The sequence below is a fragment of the Zootoca vivipara genome, chromosome 14 (genome assembly GCF_965207765.1).
Source record: "Zootoca vivipara chromosome 14, rZooViv2.hap1.1, whole genome shotgun sequence".
In the NCBI taxonomy this organism is placed as follows: domain Eukaryota; kingdom Metazoa; phylum Chordata; class Lepidosauria; order Squamata; family Lacertidae; genus Zootoca; species Zootoca vivipara.
The window spans coordinates 32,536,454-32,556,721 of NC_142597.1; the positions used below are offsets into that span (position 1 = coordinate 32,536,454).

General features: G+C 47.6%; 1 protein-coding gene across 1 annotated transcript; it reads right to left on the reverse strand.

Moving 5' to 3' along the window:
* Positions 1–1,475: 1,475 nt before the first annotated feature.
* Positions 1,476–20,256, reverse strand: TMEM120A (transmembrane protein 120A). The gene is made up of 12 exons (XM_035139333.3): positions 20,124–20,256; positions 16,369–16,487; positions 14,574–14,702; positions 13,400–13,459; positions 11,456–11,551; positions 10,568–10,657; positions 9,382–9,447; positions 7,290–7,351; positions 6,343–6,435; positions 6,017–6,081; positions 3,780–3,848; positions 1,476–2,638 (listed from the first exon to the last, which is right to left on the reverse strand). The coding sequence occupies exons 1-12, from the start codon at positions 20,211–20,213 to the stop codon at positions 2,534–2,536; spliced, it is 1,044 nt and encodes a 347-aa protein (XP_034995224.1). The 5' UTR covers positions 20,214–20,256; the 3' UTR covers positions 1,476–2,533.
* Between the last annotated feature and the right edge of the window lie 12 nt (positions 20,257–20,268).

Consider the following 20,268-nt stretch of genomic DNA (forward strand, 5'->3'; position numbering starts at 1 on the left):
CCTCCATGCATTTGTCAATAACGTTTTAAAGCCATTCACATCGGTGGCCATCATTACTTCATCAAAAGGCTTACAGTTTAACAAAGACCGTAAGTGAAGAGCTCATAGGATCAAAACTGTAGACTGCAATGCAGTAAATGCAACTCAAGAATCCACGACGGACAGCCACCCTAAGCTCTGCTTAAAAACCTGCAAGGAAGAAGACTTCACCACCTTCCCAGGTAGCCCATTCCATTCAGTCAGAATCTCCTTGTCATTTGAATCTATTGGCCCAGGTCCTGCCTGCGGGAGGAGCAGAAAACCAGCTTGCTCCACCTTCCATGGGACAGCCCTTTAGATAGTTGAAGACTGCCAAAAGCTCACCTCTCAGTCTTCCCTTCTCCAGGCAAAGCACACCTAACACCCCTCCCTGGCTCTCTCTGTGTGCTGTACAAAACGCTGCATCCCATGTGAAAATCCCACAACACGGAACAACACTTGCATTTTCTCTCTCTCTCTTACTATTTCACATATGCTGCTTTCATGGGAGAAGAAAGGATAATGCAGAAATTCAACACAGCCACCTCGCTGGCTGCTTTAGGACTGCAGCACATGGGCGATACCTGCTATCCTGCGAACTGGAGGCATTGCTTCAAAAGAATGAATGGAAGCTGAACTCTGCACTTCCCTCAGATGTTTGATGCTCTCCCAGAAGCTCCTGCTCAGAGGCACCTTGGCACTTGCACAAGACACCCCATTAATTCCAGGAATCTCTTTCAGCCTGAGGACTGCATTTGCTTCGGGCAACCTTTTCGAGTGGGTACGAGCAGAACAGACTAGTAGACTGTGCTGCCCTCCCCCCAAATCAGGTTTTTTAAATAAAAAATGCTTACACAAGCAAGAGGCATTATCGCACTTCAAGGACACATTCCCATCACAGGATGTCAGGGAGAGAGAAAAGAGTTCTTTCCAAATGGAAAGGCACGCAAAGGAAGCTATCCTTTTCTCTTGCTGCCCAGATAAAAAGGCAAAGGTAAAGGGACCTCTGAACATTAGGGCCAGTCTTGACCGACTCTAGGGTTGCACCGCTTATCTCGCGTTATTGGCCGAGGGAGCCGGCGTGCAGCTTCCAGGTTATGTGGCCAGCATGACAAAACTGGCAAACACCGTTTACCTATTAATCTACTTGCACTTTGACGTGCTTTCGAACTGCTAGGTTGGCAGGAGCTGGGACCGAGCAATGGGAGCTCACCCCGTCGCGGGGATTCAAAACGCCGACCTTCTGATCAGCTGCCCAGATACCTTGCTGTAAAAAAACCACCCAATGTCCCATCTCTCTCCTCTCATCACCATGCAATGGCCCCAAATGTGCCTTCCTGTTCAGCTGGACCCATTAATAGCCAACCGTGCTGGCAATTGCAATGGAGATTGTGCAAAACCCTGACCCACCCCTCCTCTCCCCTGCTGGTTGAAAGGCATGAGAGGCAACAAAGGCATTTCCCTCTTTTTCTTTTATTCCAATAGTTTTTTTCCCCTTTTTTAAATACGACATGCGTACATTCTTTGAGACGACTGTGACACAGACCAGCTCCTCCCAGCTTCCTGAAGACATCGATATGCACACAAACACACAAAAGACACCACAAAGCTTGAACAAGACACTGTCCCCCTACTACACCACCATGTAGCAAATTCAGACCATGCTGTTTCCTAATCCCCACTTTCCTGAAAGCCTTTGGAGGCTTCTGAGCAATGGCAGTGCCGGACCCTTGGCAGTGGAGGCATGCCAACCACTTCTCACTGCCCACCATCCGCCAAGAACCATCCCTGGGTCACAGGAGGGGGAAGGCTGCTTGTGTGCAAGGCTGGGGAAAACCTCCTTTCTGCCACCCATGCACCCTGGCCTCGGGATGTAAGAAAGCAGACAAGGGTGCAGGCTGAGGGTCCCTTCTGAGGAGCAGAGCAGCACCCGTGAGACAGGAAGTGATGCTCTGTATGGCAAAGGCAAAGATTTCTTGCTCTGGCAAAGGGGTTCAAAATGGGCCAGGGGAGGCCCTGCACAATATCCTCACTACTTACACATACTGTGGCTTCAGTTGAGCCTGCTTCCTTCTTAAAAGTCTGCTAGAAAAGAGCATGGGGGCAGTTGGCAATCCATCGCCTGCTCTTGTAGGAGGGCTGGGCACAAGGATACCATAGAGAGTCATGTCCAAGTGGGTCACTCTAGGCCTCCAGCATGCTACTATGATCCTGGAGAATCTCCTCCCACTGTTGAGAACAAGGTCCTGTCCTCGGCGGAAAAGGTCACAGGAGTTTGCCCATTCATGAGCCGCTTTGTTTGAAGCACTGGTTCAAAGTCAGTGGATTCCGGGAGAGTTGCGCCCAGCGCTGAGCGGATCATCTGTTCAAGACCAGCTGGAGCAGGACCAGCGCTGCCTCCAGCCAGGCGAGAAAATGCCAGAACGGCAGATGGCAAAGACAGTTTTGTTGGAGCGGGTGGGGGGGAGAGGACAAGGAGAGTGGGGTGGGACAGGCCCCATAAGCCCTTCCCCCTTTACTCCACCTTGGCCTTGTCCTGGAATTTCTGGTGAACAACACGAAGGGTGGTGAAGAAGTTGCCGGTGAAGAGGACGAAGAAGGGGAGGCCACACATCAGCACCTGCCGGAGGAATTTAAGACTTGGTGAGACTTTGCACTGCCAGGAAGGGGGGGGGGAGACGGCAGGGGGTCACCCCAGCAGTTCTCCCAGGCAGCGGGTGGTACTTCTTGGAGATGAGTGGACATCCTGTCCCCATCCAAAGAAAGAAGCGGTCACAGACCAGCATGATGAGTGAATCGATTTATTGCAGTCAAGGACCAGAGTGTAGCATGATGAATCTCTTTTTTTTTAACTTGTTCCAAGAGCTGTTCAAGAGAACCTCTATTTCCTCTGTTTTACATGCTGTTTCCAGAGCTCCAGCAAGTTGTGTATCGACCCCTCTCCTGTCTTACTTGCCTTTTGGCTCGTGGTCCTGTCCCCCCCCCCCCAGTGAAAGTACCGTTAGGACATTTATAGAATCATAGAACTGTAGAGCTGGAAGGGACAGCAGCGGTCATCTAGTTGAACCCTCTGCAATGCAGGAATCACAGCTAAAGTTTAATTTAGCCAAATTGCATTACCATCTATCCCATCATAAATTTATTTATATCCTGCCTTTTTCCTTGACAGGGATGCAAGGCAGCTTACAGATAAAATAAGAACAGCTAAAGACGTTTTTAAAAATAGTTTAAAAAAACAAAACACTAATAGAATTCAAAACTTTAAGATCTATTGAAAACCATACACATAATTACAATAAAAACAGCACAGCACCAACCCTTTCATAAAAAGCAACCAGTTCCCAAAAGTCTGTTGGAGTAAGAAAGTTCTCACTTCCTTATTCAATAATTTGCTAGTTTTCTTATTTAATAGGATCTAGAAGTTGCACCTGGCCTGCAGAGAAGCCCACGGTTGGTTCACACAGCGGCAACCAGAATCATGCACCCTGCCCCTCGCACGGAAGGGGGGGGGGAAAGGAGTTATCGGAAGCTGGTGTTGGAAATGACGGCTCCACCCAGGGGTTCCCCAGCTCCCCCCCCCAAGCAGCCTTCAAAATGGGGAGCAGACCTTGAGATAGAAAAAAGAAGGGCTTTCTGTCCTCAGGAGGGTTGGTGTTGACAATCCTAGCCTAGCTGGGCCCAATAGCCTGATGCTGCACATATGGAAGCTTCCTCTGAACATTTCACAGGGTTAAAACAAAAGAGGCAAAAGTAGCTCTTACCTGCCACTCCTTGCATTCTGGGTGCCTGGCCAGTTGGAAGAGGGCGAGGGCATTGTAAAGCTGCCAGAACTAGAGGAGTCGGGGGAAGAGAAGGGAGCACAGACGTTTTATTTTATTTGCAACATGTTACACAAGCCAGTGTGGACCAGCGGTTAGAGTGCTGGACTTTAGGGATGGGGAGACCAGGGTTCAAATCCCAACTCAGCCATGAAGCGCACCGGGTGGCTTTGGGCCAGTCGCTGCCTCTCTCAGCCTAACCTACCTCACAGGGTTGTTGTGGGGATGAAATGGAGAGGGAGGCCTACGGGCACCACCGCCTTGAGCTCCTGGGGGTGGGGTGGGGTGTAAATGTAAGTCAGTAAATAAATAAATAATACCCCAGTTTCGGCGCCACATGAAAGTGACAGGTGGTTGGTGGAAGGACCCCGAGTGAGAGGCAGGGGATTGAAGATCTCCCAGGGTGAGAGATGGGGAAAGGCAAAGGGAGATTGGGGTCGCTTTCACTGAGAGAAGCTTCTGTACTTGTGTGCCGCCTTTGCTGTCAAGATACCGTGTTGCTCGTTTTCTCGCCTTTTTATGCCGTTAGGAGAATCTGCACTGTACTATGCACTTCTTACAATAACTGTTTTTATTTTCTTTTATGTTGCATCAATATGACATTATGTTATTTGCGGCATACGTTGTAAAAACGCCCCGTGGTCTTCTGACGAAGGGCGGCATACGAATATAATAAATAAGAACAAATCCAATCTTCTTCGCTTCCCCACCCACCCACTCCCCTGCAAAGGCAGTTTAGGAGCATCTCAGTGTTCAGCCCCCCCCCCCCCCAAGGCCACAGCCACAGCTTCTGATTAGAGAAACACACACTCCTTGCGGGCTGCAAGCTGAGTGCTTTCCTCAGACCTTTCCCTCCAAAACCTTCTCTTCCTCTATAAAGCCCAGTGCAAACTGGTGTGTGTATGACTGGAAGACAGTGACTGAATGAATCCCAAATCTACCCTTCAGATTACTATTTATATGTCCTTTTTGTTCCACCTAGTGCCCCCAAAAAGAGAATCATTTTTCCTCACTGCTAAGGGAGGGCTGTAGCTCAGTGGCAGAGCTCCAGCTTCAATCTCCATGTAGTGCTGAGGGAAAACTCCTGCCCCAAACCCTGGAGACCCACTGCTAGCCAGTGTTGACAACCCTGGGCCAGCTGAACCAGTGGTCTGACTCTGTAAATGGCAGGTTCCTCTGTATAGCACTTTTTTTTTTAAAGGCAAAAGCAGGCATCTGTCACAAGGACCTCTCTCCTAAAGGAACAATGCATCTGCCCAGTATTATTTTAGGATCCGCAGGCTGTTGTTGATAAGTTTGTATGCGGTGCCCAAGGAGACCCACACTCTGCCAGGGTCTTTCTCCAGCCCAATGGGAGACAAGGGTCCTCTCCAAACCTCCTAATCAGCAGTGCTATCCTCTGTCAGGCTTCGGGGAAATCAGTTCCTTCCCACAGGGCAGCCCAGAATCAGAGAGACGATAAGAGTTCTTACCAAGCCATTTATTCAATAATTCACAGAGAATGACGAAGGAATGCAGCCTTCCTAAAAATGGAGATGCTCCAACTGAACTCCTCCCCCCCCTCCTAGCAACAACACTTCCTCTTACGGTGGCTGCCAGGGGCTAATTGTCTCTGAGTCCTTCGCTCTTCAACTTTCAATGCATGCTGAGTTCTGGGAGAAGGGGCCCCAGAAATGTTCTCCAGTGATAATGTGTCAGCCGGCTGCTCTGTCTCTGTCTCCCCCTTCTCTTCTCCCAACACCTCCCAACTCTTCTGTTCGCCTGTCTCTGGGCTGTGACCTTCCTCAAATCACTGCTGTGATTCAACACAGTTGTACCTCAGCTTCCAAATGCCTTGGGAGTCGAACGATTGAAAACCGGAAGTGAGTGTTTCGGTTATCGAACGTTCTTTTGTAAGCCGAACATCTGAAGGGGCTTCCGCAGCTTCCCAATGGCTTCAGGAGCATCCTGCAACCAATCAGAACCCGTAATTTGGTTTCTGAGTGTTTTGGAAGTCGAACAGACTTCCAGAATGGATTCCGTTCGACTTCCGAGGTACCACTGTACCGCCTTCCTCTTCTCTGGGAAGTTAGGGGGGGGCGGTCTCCACCATTCCTCCTCAGTCTCGTCTCCCTCAGCCCAACCCCTGACATCCCACCATTCCTAGGCGCCCTCCCCCCAAAATGCCATGGCACACTTACCTGGCCAAAGAACAGGAACGGGAGCAGGAAGGTGAGGCCTCTCCACATCCAGGACTGGAAGCCCTCTGCGGTTGGTGGGACAGAAAAAAAAGAAAGATATGTTGCAGAGGAGTGAAACTAGCTGCGTCTCTTGCACTACACCTTGCGGCAGGAGTCTTAAGCAGTGGCGACGATCTCACAGCTGGACTGCAACTCCCATCAGTCCCAGCCAGCAGCGGCGATGGGGAACGCAGAGTCCAACAGCTTGAAGGGTCACAAGCTTGCCTCTCCTAAGCTTGGGCTTAGGAGCAAGAGGAGAGGAGGCCAAAGCAAGAGATGCCACTTACCCACCGTGAGGTCCATGGTGTGTCGCTCACCCAGGGCTCTCAGCCGGTACAGGCAACCGCTCTGGTAATAATACTGGAGGAACTGGACAAAGCCTGTCAGAAGGAGTTGGCGAGAAAGGTCACTGTTGGGGGCAGCTTGGAAGGCCGATTCCAAAACCTGGCTTCTCAGGCGTTGCAAAGGCTTTCAGAGCATCAGAGGTTAAAATAATAATAATAATAATAATAATAATAATAATAATAATAATCTAGTGGGTCCCTTCCAACTCCCTATTTTTCAAGAGGGTCCTGGGAATTTGAGCTTTGTTTCTTTAAACAGACTTTTTTGCTTGCTAAGAAATGGGACAAAAGTTTGATTCGTAAAGAGGCAGCGTGATGTTGTGGTTTGTGTTGAACTAGGGCCTAGGAGAGACCAGGGTTCAAATCCCCACTCAGCTGTGTAGCTCACTGAGTGCGACCCTGGGCTGGTCTCAGCCTCTCAGCCTAACCTATCTTACAGGTAGAGAGATGTGCGTAGAAACCAGTCAAATGTAGGAAGGTAAAATTGACATCATCTGCTCCGCTCAGTTGCCTCTGACCCTGCCCACGGCTGTCAGGTGCCCTGAGAAGACTGTCTCGAAGGAGTTTGGCCCACCAGGGCTATAAAAGACTTCCTCACACCTGCCTTCCCGTTCTAGCCAACAAACCCCTTTCTTTCTTAACAAGGAAATCTGGAAGTTTCGCTAGTCTCACCTGGACAATTCTGCTTGCAAGCTCATGTGGTGGAACTGGAGGCCTCTATCCTACTCAAGAATGGAACTACTGAAATTAGCACTACTGAAATTAGTTCACGTAGCCCACTTCTGAAAATGGGCTTGGCTAATTGAGCACGTTGCCCCACCCACATGGTTCCGAGGCTCAAAGGTGCCCTCGGGTGACCTTCCTGCTTCCCTGTGGGCAGCTTCACTTACTTTGATACATGGAGAAGGTGAGAAACTGGTTTCTGAACTTCTGGTACATGAGACCGTCTGGCCTGCAAGGACACCAGGAAAGTGAGATCAGGTGGAGGGGAGGGCGGAGAGAAAAGGAGAAAAGGAAAAGTATGCTCATTTAGAAATGAATAACCCATTCTCCTAGTGCAGGGTGGGGACCCTCCACCCCATGGGCCAAATTGGGCCCCCAAACTGTGGCACCCGCCCTGTGGAACACCCTCCCACCAGATGTCAAAGAGAAAAACAACTACCAGACTTTTAGAAGAGATCTGAAGGCAGCCCTGTTTAGGGAAGCTTTTAATGTTTAATAGATTATTGCATTTTAATATTTTGTTGGAAGCTGTCCAGAGTGGCTGGGGAAACTCAGCCAGATGGGTGGGGTATAAATAATACATTTATTATTATTATATTGTTGTTGTTATTATTATTATTACTATTATATAAACTGCTCCAATTGTGGAGCAGCTATTCATTTCATACAATTTATATAACACTTTTGAGGGTTTGTTTGTTTTTACCCTTTTTGAAAATCACTTTGTGGTTTTCTTTAACAGTCGTAGACTCAGAGAACCGTAGAGTTGGAAGGAACGCTGCGAGGCTGGTAGAGCCCTCCAGCGCACCGAGACCAGGTCTTCTCAGAGTCGGGTAGCTTGGGAACGCAGCCCAAAGTGGGTTCAACTCCATTGAAGGGAGTTAGACGAGATTACCCTGTGCGTTCCTTCCAACTCTGCAGTTCTCTGAGTCTGTGATTGTTAAAGAAAACCACAGAGTGATTTTAAAAAAAATTGAATAAAAACAATGAGTAAAAAAACAAACAGCTATGCAAAACATTCAAATAAGAATTAATTTTTTTTAGCTTATCACTGATTTTAAGATTAAAACACGTGTAAAGATTCTACATATCTGGACAGGCTTGCCTGAACATAAATGCTATTAGCAGGCGCCGAAAAGAGCACAGGGAAGGTACCTGACTGGTATCAACAGGCAGGGAGTTCCGAAGTGTGGGAGTTCAATTCTACCTGATGTCCTAACATCAGACAATTGGCAGGTGGGGCGGTCCAACCCACTTGTAAAAATTGGCTAGTGTGGTGGTGTGATTCAGATAAAGTTCTGGCCTGCTGGGCCAAAATTGCTCCCTGACTCCATTTAATGGCAATGCTTGCAGCAAAACAAACAAGCCAACAGGAAAATGAAGGATGGGCACAGCAGATGAAACTTCAATGAAGGTTCAAGAGAGCTTCCTCCAACAATGCTGGGGTAGACAAACTTCCTATGTACATATGTTTAACCTATGTGGTGGCTTTAACTAGGGGAGCGCACAGAGCTGTGCAGTGTAAACCATACATTCACAGAGACATACAGTCTTGAAATATACAGCACAAACCTACATTTTCTCAGCACAGGGGAAAGTTTGTAGCTGAGCTATAGATCTTGTGCTTTGCATGCAATAAGGTCCCAGGTTCAATCACCGAAATCTCCAACTCTGTAAAAATCGGCTTCCTATGCTATTACTTATTTATACGCTGCTTAATGCCATGGGACAATTTATACGCTGCTTAATGCCATGGTTTCTAAGCAGCATCCCACGAGGTTACAGGAAACCTTGCAGAAGATGAAGTCAGTTAACTACAGAAATCAGAAAATGATTATTTAAAATGACTACTGAAATAATAATAAAAGAAAGTCTTGAGAACCTGTGTGATATGCTGATTAGAGTGTTGAACCGGGGTTCAAATCCCTGCTTAGCCGTGAAGCTCACTAGTTGTGACCTTGGGCCATTCACCACCTCTCAGCTTAACCCACCTCACAGGGTTGTTGTGAGGATTAACCGAGTAGGGGCGAATGATGCACGCCAACCTGAGCTCTTTGAAGGAACAGGTGGGATATTAGTGCAACAAATAAAATGAAGGGGGCCAGCCAGCCAAGAAGGAGTTCTGCAGAGTTAGGCCCCCAATACTGAACGCAGAGCTCCTGGTGAATGTGACCTGGGCCTCTGAGCCACAGGGCACCACCGACGGCCACCAGGACGTCATATAATGGCAACAGAGAGGATGCTTAGCTGAGGACTCACCAAGTCAGCATGACGCCGGAGAGGAAGGTAGAGATGTAGTGATGGAGAACCCACCAGCCTTTAATTCTGAGGAAACACACGGGATGCGGGGTGAGGGGGAGGGGAAAAACTTTCATTAGAGAGTGTGAACTTTAAGCCCTGTAGCTCAGCACACTTGCAAGATGACAAGGGAACATCAACAGGCAGTTGCAACATGGCTCCAAGGAAGGCCATCAAGCAACAGCCAGTGGCAACCTGCAACACCTTGGCTCAGAGGTGACCAAGCAGGTGCCTGTGCCCCAGACTCTCAGCTTTCATTTTCTTCTCTCTTTTAAAAGGAAGTTTCTAGGCCTTGTAGGAAAAGTTAAGGGGCAAAACATGCGGGTGCTGTTCTATGCAATGTATTTGAAATGCCAGCCTGCCCAAACATGCCTATCAGTCATAGCTGCCAAGTTTTCCCTTTTCTCATGAGGAAGCCTAATCAGCATAAGGGAATTTCCCTTAAAAAAAGGGAGAACTTGGCAGCTATGCTATCAGTGTGAGTCACAAAGGGTCCTAGAGGAGATAGGCAAACAACCAGGCTGTTAACATTTATATTAATGCTACCGGTAGCAGCCTGGCATTATTTGCGCGTGCTAAATGACAAACAAACAAACAGTGCCGTTTTGAAACCAGTGGTTAAACTCAGTGCAGTTTTGAAAGCTTCAGTCTGCTATCTTGATTCAAAATGGCATCCAATCATGGAAGGATATCTTCTCCTTGATCTCAGGAACTATCATGATGAATGGGCTTAAGATCTCTTAAGAGGTGTCTAAATGCATAGCGAAGAAGCGACTATCCAAAATATACAGCTGTATGAGGAGAGGCCATGGAAAAGTTCCCAGGCTCCACCTTGTAGCCCTTCTAGTTAGGGGTCAGACAGAAGGTCTAGCAATGGCTTCTGTCTGCCCAGAATCCAGGAGCAACTGCTGCCAATCACAGCAGGCACAGCTGCGCCAGATGGACCACGGGCAGCTTCTTATCCTACCACCGTCTCTGTAAGCACAAGAGTCCCTAGTTCCGCTCCCGGCACTGCCGGTTAAGGTTGATCTGAAGAAGCGAGACTTGAAGAAAGTCTTGGAAAGCTCAGCCGGTCAGAGGACACCGGCCTGGCTCATCATCTTTTCAGCTCTGCCTCCAGAGCTTTCAGTGGGTCTGGACAACTTACTTGGATCCGTTGTTGATCAGGATGCTCTCACGGATGGTGAGGGTGCAGTAGTACCAGACCAGGAGGAAATTGAAGACGGCATCCGTCACCCTGCGGCAAGCGGTGAGAGAGGGAAAGGGTTACTGGGCATAGTGGAACAGAAGGGGTTCATACTGGTCTTCCTTCTTTTGCCTGCAAGGCGCCCTGCAACCTTTAACAACCTCGGGTTGTTGGAGAGATGGAGTGGAGAGATGGGCAGCTCCCTCCGTGGGCTCTGCTGTGACAGGCTGGCCCTATCAGGCCTCCTCTCCCCTCAACTGGTGCCTGGGGGCAGCCAGCCCATCAGGCAGCGTCAGTAGAAGACATCTGAAGGCAGCCCTGTTTAGGGAGGCTTTTAATGTTTAATAGATTGTTTTATTTTATTTTTCTGTTGGAAGCCACCCAGAGTGGCTGGGGAAACCCAGCCAGATGGGCGGGGTATAATTAATAAGTTATTATTATATTATTATGGGCAGTAGCAGGATTCGCACCATCAGCTTTGCCGAGAGACCAGCTCCATCAGGCACTTCCCAGCCCTGAACGGCGCTGGCTGGTCTTTATGAGAACAACTCTCTAGGAATGTGTCCCTCAACTTGATTTCTGCCTCCCTCCCCTTCTCTCCCTCCCTGTTTTTCCTTGTGTGGTGGTGGTGTTTCTAGATTGTAAGCCTGCAAGCAGGGCCTTTCCTGTTTATAACTGATTGTACATAAGGCTCTCCAGAAGCCTTTGGGGCCAAAGAGCAAGGTGCAAACGCTCTAAGGAAGAAAGAAAAATCACTGCTTCAGAGGGATGTCATTCAAGCGAGCAGGGATAGGAATGACAGCTCACTTTTAACAGTGCGGTCCCAATCCAAGGCTGCCGGAGACTCACCTGGAGTTAAGCAGGAACCGGCAGGTGAAGGAGATTATGAGCAGGATGATCGTGAGGTACAGCTTGAACTTCTCATACTCATCCTTGTACCTGAACCTAGAACAGGGAGGCAGAGCAGTGAATGGACTTGGCCCAGCACCCAGCTTCCAGGGCTCAGCCTAAGCTTTTATTTGTGGCATGGGACCCAGGCTTGGGCAACCCCCAAACGAACCTGCCTAGGCATTAAGATCATGGAAGATGCCTTTCTCCAGGTAAGCTGAGGAATGCAGTAACTGGGTTAATTCCCCATGAGTCAGCAGAGATGCTTCACTCCCCACAATGCACCTGCAGGTATCTGGTGACTGTTATCTGTGTTACTGGGCAGATCTGGCAAATAACTTGGTGTATAAAAGGGCTCAGGTTACAGCAAACTGTCTGAGACGCTCCTACATTGGCTCCCAGTACGTTTCTGAGCACAATTCAGAGTGTTGGTGCTGACCTTTAAAGCCCTAAACGGCCTCTGTCCAGTATACCTGAAGGAGCGTCTTCACCCCCATCGTTCTGCCCGGACACTGAGGTCCGGTGCTGAGGGCCTTCTGGCGGTTCCCTCGTTGTGAGAAGCCATGTTACAGGGAACCAGGCGGAGGGCCTTCTCGGTAGTGGCACCCGCCCTGTGGAACACCCTCCCATCGGAGGTCAAGGAGATAAACAACTACCTGACATCTAGAAAATACCTAAAGGCAGCCCTGTTTAGGGAAGTTTTTAATCTGTGATATTTGATGTATTTTAATGTTTGTTGGAAGCCGCCCAGAGTGTCAGGGGAATCCCAGCCAGATGGGCGGGGTATAAATAATTTGTTGTTGTTTAGTCATTTAGTCATGTCTGACTCTTCGTGACCCCATGGACCATAGCACGCCAGGCACTCCTGTCTTGCACTGCCTCCCGCAATAATAATAATAATAATAATAATAATAATAATAATAATAATTATCATTATCATTATCATTATGGGTTGTGGTAGATTTCAGGAATTGCATGAATTGTTGAAGGCTATCTGTTGCAACTGCGGATTTGAGTGAAAAGTATCATCTGAAGAAGCAGCTGGAAAATTGCCAGGCTTCAAAACTCAGTGAACTCTATCAGTTGCAGGACTTTGCAAGCAACAGAATTCAGGGCTTGGCTGTGGACAAATAATGAGATTCATCTACGTTCATGAAGCCTGGAAAAATTCTGCATACACGAATACACAATACTGTAGTTCTGAAAACGTGCTTTTTCAAAAGGACATTTCTCCATGTGTCTCATCAATCACCATGTCACTTTCCCTTCTCTAATTTTGTGGAAAGGTGGTCTTGATTTAATCACCCAGTTATGCTGATTGATTAATCAGCTAAACATTGTAGCTGTTATATTAATGAAGCTTCTAGTCCTCATGGTGGCAAAACACACTGGAATGCAGGTGAGCAAGGCCGCTTGAAATCTTAAATCTTGAATAATGGATGGCTAAGATTTTCAGTGATGGTGGGTTTCAGTGTGTGTGCCCCTCTTATAAGTAGCAAAACCAGAAGTTATGCAAAATAGTAACATGACAGTATGCAAAATGAGAAATAATGTAAGCATTTGCTTATTTGCATAATTAATGCAGACCACAGAATTCAGCTTCTGCTGGTGCAGAATTCTAGCTGGCTGTCCCACCTCTCTGCCCCCACCCACTTCAGCCTCTAAATTCTCCTTCAGCTACAAACATTTCCTGTAGCCCTGATTGCAAGCATTCTGCGATTCCATGCAACTGTATGGTGGAAGAAAGGAAGCAGCACTGGAAAATGAGCATGACACCAAGCATTCCAAGAACCTCAGCCTTCAACAAAACAAACAAACCCGCCCCAAAAAACAAGTTCATAGTCCATTATGAGTGCAAACCACAAGGCAAGCAATGAAGCAAAGCATTAGGAGATCAGCATTTACTTTGCCTGCTTGCTGAGCAGAGTGACATTCACGTTCCCCAGCACGAGACTCAGGTACAACCTGGATCACAACAGAAAGAGGAGATAATTAAATACACCTCTGCAACACATCCCCAAGCCAAACTGCTCCCACACGCCAAGTGCACTCAACATCTCAGACTGCAGGGTAAGTCTGCTGTGTTGCACAAGAGTCATGAAAAATGAAAGTCCCAAGAGCTGAAGAAGAGCAATGCTGGATGAGGCCAGTGGCCCATCTAGCCCAGCATTTTGTTGTCACAGTGGCCAACCAAATGCCTGCAGGAAACCCGCAAGCAGGATACAAGCACAAGAGACTGCTACCCCCTCCTGTGGTTTCCAGCAACTGGTCTTCAGAAGCATTATCGCCTCTGACTGTGAAGGCAGGGCAGAGCCATTGACATAGCTGCCAAGTTATCCCTTTTTTAAAGGGATTTTCCCTTATGCTGAATAGGCTTCCTCGCGAGAAAAGGGAAAACTTGGCAGCTATGGTCATTGATATAGCCTTCTCCTGCATGAAGTCTCAGGCCTGCTTGTGTTTAGGGTATGAAATGTTAAGCTATGAAAACAGTCAAAAGCAGAATTGTAAAGGTGTGTGTGCGCTCATTACAGACACTGAATAATTAGGACAGGACTGAGGGATTTGGGAGCCCTCCAGATTTGGGACTCCCGTTGTCCCCAACCACTCACCGAGGCAGATGGGAACTGTAGTCCAACATCACCCCCCTGATGTAGGACCACACTAGGAGGAACATTTTCCTGTTCTATTGACAGCAGTTAGCTGCAAATGGCTAAAAGGAAGTCTCCCTTAGAATATAAAAAATTCAGAACCAACCAACCAACCAGGGAGGGCTGCTTCTTTCAAGTGAGTTCCCTCAAAGACATCTGATGGGCCACTTTTGAGAAAAAGGGTTTTGGGTGGGAGCCATCAGAGTCCCATTAACCTCCCAGCTGCTGGACTTCCAGAGCTAACCTCCGTTCATTATAAGTACTATTTAACTTGGAAAGAACCGGCAGCTGAGTTTTGCTTCCCCCTCGTCCCTCTCTGTGCCTTTTCCCTCGTGCGCTACAGCTTGATTGTATGCATCTGCTCTGGAAGCGTTCATTGGTTGAACAGCAGAGTTCTGATGCTCTTATAAATAGAGGGTGTGGGCCCTTACCCATTCTTCTTGGGCAAGTAGGCCTCCATTTCAAAGAAGACATCCTGCCGCTCTTTGATCATGCTCTGGAGCTCCTGGAAGGACTCCTTCGGTTCCTCCTCATTTTTGTCGGCAAGAGAGCACTTGCACCTGGGCAAAACAGCATAATAGAAGTCATGCAACCACCCAAAGCACAATGAAACAGCAGCAGAAACACGCCACAAACAAACAGCAAAATAATCATCCATCAAACGCCTTGTGCCAAAGACCTCACTGGGGAGAGCGGACAGCCACAACCGAGAAGGCTCTTGCAGTGTAGCTGGAAGCCAAGTGGAGCTGCTATCCTATTTCTTAAAGAGGGTCAGGCAGAAAAGGAGATGAAACACCCCATCTACCAGTCCCTCTAATGTCAGAATATACAATACAGTAGTTTATTGCAATAGTTAATTTAGGATTTGGCTGTGGACCAACAAAGAGATCCATCTACGTCAGGCATGTCCAAAGTCTGTTTTGGGGACCTAATCTGGCCCACCGGTCGCTAATAAAAGCTCAACAACTTTGGGGTTAAATCCCTTGAAATTGAAAAAAAAAATTGAAAATTGAAAAAAAGTCCAACAACTTTGGGGTTAAATCCCTTAAAAAGCTCAACAACTTTGGTTGGCCTTCACACATGTTCACTCCATCAAATCTGGCCATCTTTGAAAAAAGTTTGGGCACCCTGATCTAGTTTGGGCACCCCGATCTACATTCATGAAGCTTGGAAATTTTTTGCATTTAAAAATACACAATAGTTCTGAAAATGTGCTTTTTCGAAGGGATTATTTCTCCATGTGTCTCATAAATCACCATCGTATAAAAAGCACTTTCCCTTCACTCACACAAGGAATGAAGGCCTCTCCTAAGATCTCCAGATCTTTGCGTACTTGCATTAAAACTGTATATATTGTAAATGACACATGGCCTAATTGCCTGGAAAGGTGCTCTTGATTTAATCACCCAGTTAACCTAGTTGATTAATTCGTTCTTCTGTTAATGAAAGCTTCCAGAGGTGTTGAAATCTTAAATATTGGATAATAGATGGCCAAGATGGTGGTGGATTTAAGTCCCCGCGTCCCTCTCATGATGAGCTAGAAGGGCAGTTAACTACATTTCAGTAGCCCAGAAAATCTGCATTTTTCTTTGCAGTGTAAGAACTTATGGACTTTGGCTGTTGTGGAAGAAATAACACATAAATCACATGTCACTAGAGGGATGGAGGACTCAAGAATGTGAGAATTTATTTCTTACGCTTCAGGCTTAGATGCCCAACATTCACCCTCCATGCCAGTTCAGGAAAAATTGATACCTTGATTCTTGCTGGTATGTTACCAATTCTTCATCTTATTATTGTTTGCTTGCTTTGTATATGGTGCGACAGAATACCCTGCTTTTGCAATGTAGGGTTGTTAGCAATGGTCATTTATAAAAAGAATATAATTGCTGCTTGCAATCCTTAATTGGTATGATGAATACCTCCTACACCTTTGTTTCACTGGCCTATAATCTTGCTTTGTTGATACTCGTGGCAACAAACAACTGGCGGGTCACCATAACAAATAAATTCGGACTTGTGAGTCGCCATACCCAAAAGGTTGCGAGCTGCAGGATTAGATGACAGTCCCTGCCCACCTGGTTGCTAAACCCACATTGCTCAAGTGATGCTTGACTCAGCAACGCTCAGGCAGTCCTGGTGGCTCCGGTAGCCAAGCCACAAATTGACCCGCAGCAAACTCCCCCAGGGAAGCAGGCGCTGCTGCCGCAGTTGCCCTCAACATACTTTTTGAGGGCCAGAGAGAGCTCCTTCAGCTGCTTCTTCTGCCGGCTGATGGAGCTGGAAATCCCATCTTGGAGTTTGGTCAGCTCCTCCAGCTTCTGCTTGTACAGCCTGTGAGTCTCCTAGCCAGGAAGGAGAGAAAGGGTGTCAACTGAGGCTGGAGCCTAAAACCTCTTTAATGGGAAGGGAGCTAAGAACATGTTTCATTATTACATCGCCCTCATTCCAATGTATTTTATCATTTATTGCATTTACACCCCACCTTTTCCTCCAAGGCACTCAAGGCGGTGTTCATGGTTCTCTGCTCCTCACTTAATCCCCACAACAACCCTGTGAGGTCGGTTAGGGCTGAGAGGCAGAGACGGACTCCCCCAAGGTCACCCATTGAGCTTCGTGGCTGAGTGGGGACTTGAACCCTGGTCCGGAAACTCTAACCGCTAGACCACACAGGCTCTCTCTCTCTCCTCTTGAATGAGTGAAGACCCAGGAGACAACCTGTTTAGGGAAGTTTTTTATGTTTGATGTTTTATCGTGTTTTTACTGTTCTGCTGGGAGCCGCCCAGAGTGGCTGGGGAAACCCAGCCAGATGGGCAGGGTAATTATGATTATGATTATTATTAACCACTCAGGGCAACACATGCGCACACACTTTGACATTGGAGCACCAAACCAAGGCTCTCTCAGCCCAATGGTAGGATTCAGAACAGCAAGGAGCCGTGTGAGGGTCTCGGGCACAGCAGAGGAGCAGGGGCTGCCCAGTGTTGGCCCCTGTGATCAGGAAGCAGTGCAAAGGTCGGGATTTGGGCACCACTGCCCCCAACCCCAGGATCATGATAACAAGAGGAAGGGGTGGGGGTGGAGAGGTAACATTTTAAACCAACCTTCGACAACCTGGTGCCCTTCAGATTCTTTTTTTTTACAGCCGTGACCAATGGCATAGTTGGAATCCAAAAGGTTGGGGGAGGGGGTTGCCTGGTTGGCAAAGGCTACCTTAAACAGACAATGGGCTTACTTGCAATGGGCTTACTTGCAATGGGCTTACTCCGAGGAAATTTTTGGCAGTGTTTACAAAGATGTTTGCTTGCATTCCCCACTTATACTCTATATACATAGGCTTGCTGCTTTCTCATCCACAGTTGGATGTATGTAACACATTTCTTTCTATCTACCCTTTCTGTCTGAAAGTCCCCAAAGGCAACAAAGCATCTACTGTACTTGAGAATGGATCAAAATGAAGTTTCTAAGCACCTCCTCTTGCACGCATAGGAAGGGGGAAAGGGAGTTGCCGCAACTGAGCCTCTTGGGCCAAGGAAAAGGGGAGGCATTGCTTAATCTGTTGCATTTTGCAAGAGAGTAGAATAAACTTTCATCTGATGCAAATGTACATCAGAGAGGCAGAGAAACGAACTCTGTCATTATTTTAAGTTTCAGTGTGATCATTAAAAAGGTGTGTCCTAATTATTCCAGATTCCAGGGTGGTCCAGAGATCACTTGCATCTCTGTGGTGAGCACACAAAATGACTTTAAGGCCACACTCCTCAGTCATTAACTCACAGGGCACACAAAGACGGCCACTAGCCAGATGTCAACAGCGTATAGCGAACCTGACAGTGCTGCCATGAGATTATGTATGCAAACGAAACAACATCAATTATGGCTGTGATGCTTAGCTGATCAACCAGTTAGCAATCTGGAAATATTTTGATCCGCGAAAGCAGCCTCCTCTGACCTAGTATTACCCAGATGTTTTAGATGACAACTCTGATCAGCCCCAGCTGGCTGAACAAAAATGATTTCTTTTTTAAGTTGAAGGGTTTTTAAATGAGGGTTTTTTTAAATACTACTCGAAGTTTATACAATTATGCATTACATGGAGCAAGTGGATAGAGGAAAGTTGTTCTCCCTGTCATAACACAAGAACTCGTGGACATCCAATGAAGCTGAATGTTGGAAGATTCAGGACAGGTTAAAAAAAAAAAAGTCCCCCTTCACACAGCACATGGTTAAACTATGGAACTCACTCCCACAGGAGGCAGGGATGGCCACCAACTTGGATGGCTCTAAAAAAGGATAGGACAAATTATTGGAGAAGGCTATCAATGGCTGGGAGCAGTAATTCTTTTGAATGCCAATTGTTGTGCTCACATCCTTCTTGTTGGCTTCCTAGAGAAGGAATCTATAAGATCCGTTCTGAATTGCTGGTGGATAGCCCTTTCTTAGAAATGGCATGACCCACTCTTTCGCAAACTTATGTAGTACATCTCCAAAAAACTACAGAAGATGCTATCATGTTGCAATACAGCATCGTTTACAAATTCTGTCCTAGTTCTTGCTGCAGGACATTTTTTTTTTGGCTGTATAAAACATTTGAGTAGGACACTGTAAGGCAGGATTGTGTGCGCAGATTATAAACAACTGAGCTACAAGAGGGCATGGCTACTTCAAGGGTCCCAAGAGGGACGAAACTAATTAATTAAGATACTATGTCTAGCACAGTCTGCTTATTAAGACCATCATCTTGTTTTTGACAGTGGCCCTCTATTTTCATGAAGGAAAAGGCTGTCTGTGGCTTCTAGCCACAACAACAACCATGGTTTACCTCCACAATCTGAGGCAGCCTGCCTCTAAATGCCGGTTGCTGGCAATCACAAGTGAGAAGAGGGCTGTTGTGCTTGCAGGCTTCTCAATGGGAAAACTGCTTGGCCAGTATGTTAGAATAGGTGGGCCATTGGCCTGATCCAGCTGCCTCTGAAAAGCTTACAATACCCCCCCCCCGTCCCAGCCCCAGCAATTTTGTGTTCAGAGTCATGCTGCTTCTGATAGTAGAAATATGATTAAAGCATCAGGACTAGTAGCCACTGATTAAAAGCCTTATTGTTAAACTGTTATTATTTAATACTGGGGAAGGATACTCTGTATGTGCTCCTTGGTAGCTTCAACCATGTTGCCAGGGAATGCACTCTGCATATGCTCAAAAGCACTCCATCCCACAGAGGGAACAGAATTAGAAAGCACTCTGCACATGCCCAAGGATGTGCTCCTCTTCAAAGTTATGGATGGGATAGGAAAGCACTCCACACATGCTCATAAATGCTGCTTACTTTTCACACACAGCAGGTGGAGGAAAGAAAGAAGGGCACTTCCTTCACATTCACGTGCTCATGCTTATTTTTAAAGTCCCAAGTGAGACAAAGGAGTCCAGATGTATGCTCAAAGCTGCTTTCCTCTTCACACAAGCCAGGCAGGCACTCTGTACGTGCCCAGAAGCACTCATCACACACAGTCATTCAGCACACCCCAAGAGACATTTTGCTATAAACACAGAGGGGGAGGCATTCTGGACATGCCCAGAGGCACTCTCTGTCATATGCCCAAAGAGCTCTCGCCCCACAGATATACATAAAACACGGGAGGCATTCTGCACATGCCCAGAGGCACTCAACACACAAGTCACTCAGCACATCCCCAGGGGCACTCTAGCTACACAGAGAGAAAGGGGGAGGCACTCTGCACATGCCCAAAGGTACCTTCTCTTCACACAAAGAGGTACTCCGCACATGCCCACAACATCTCTAACATTTTTATACAGAGCTAGAACCCCCACCCCCACCCCGCCTAGCAAAGGGTCCCCGGGCTCAGGTCCCGCCACCTCACCACAGCACGAGTGACGTCATGCCCCTCCCCATTATGTCACTTCCCGCCACCTCCCCACCCCTATGTTGCCCTCCCATCGCCTGGAAGGTGGGGGATTGCGGCACCTGCACGCGCTGGAAGCCGTCCTGCAGCTCCTCCCAGTCCCGCAGGCAGTCGCTGACCGAGGCCCGTCGGCTCATGGCGGCGGCAAGCATAGCGGCGAAAGAAGTCCTCAGCGGCACTGGGGGGCCGAGCAATAAGAAGGGGAGG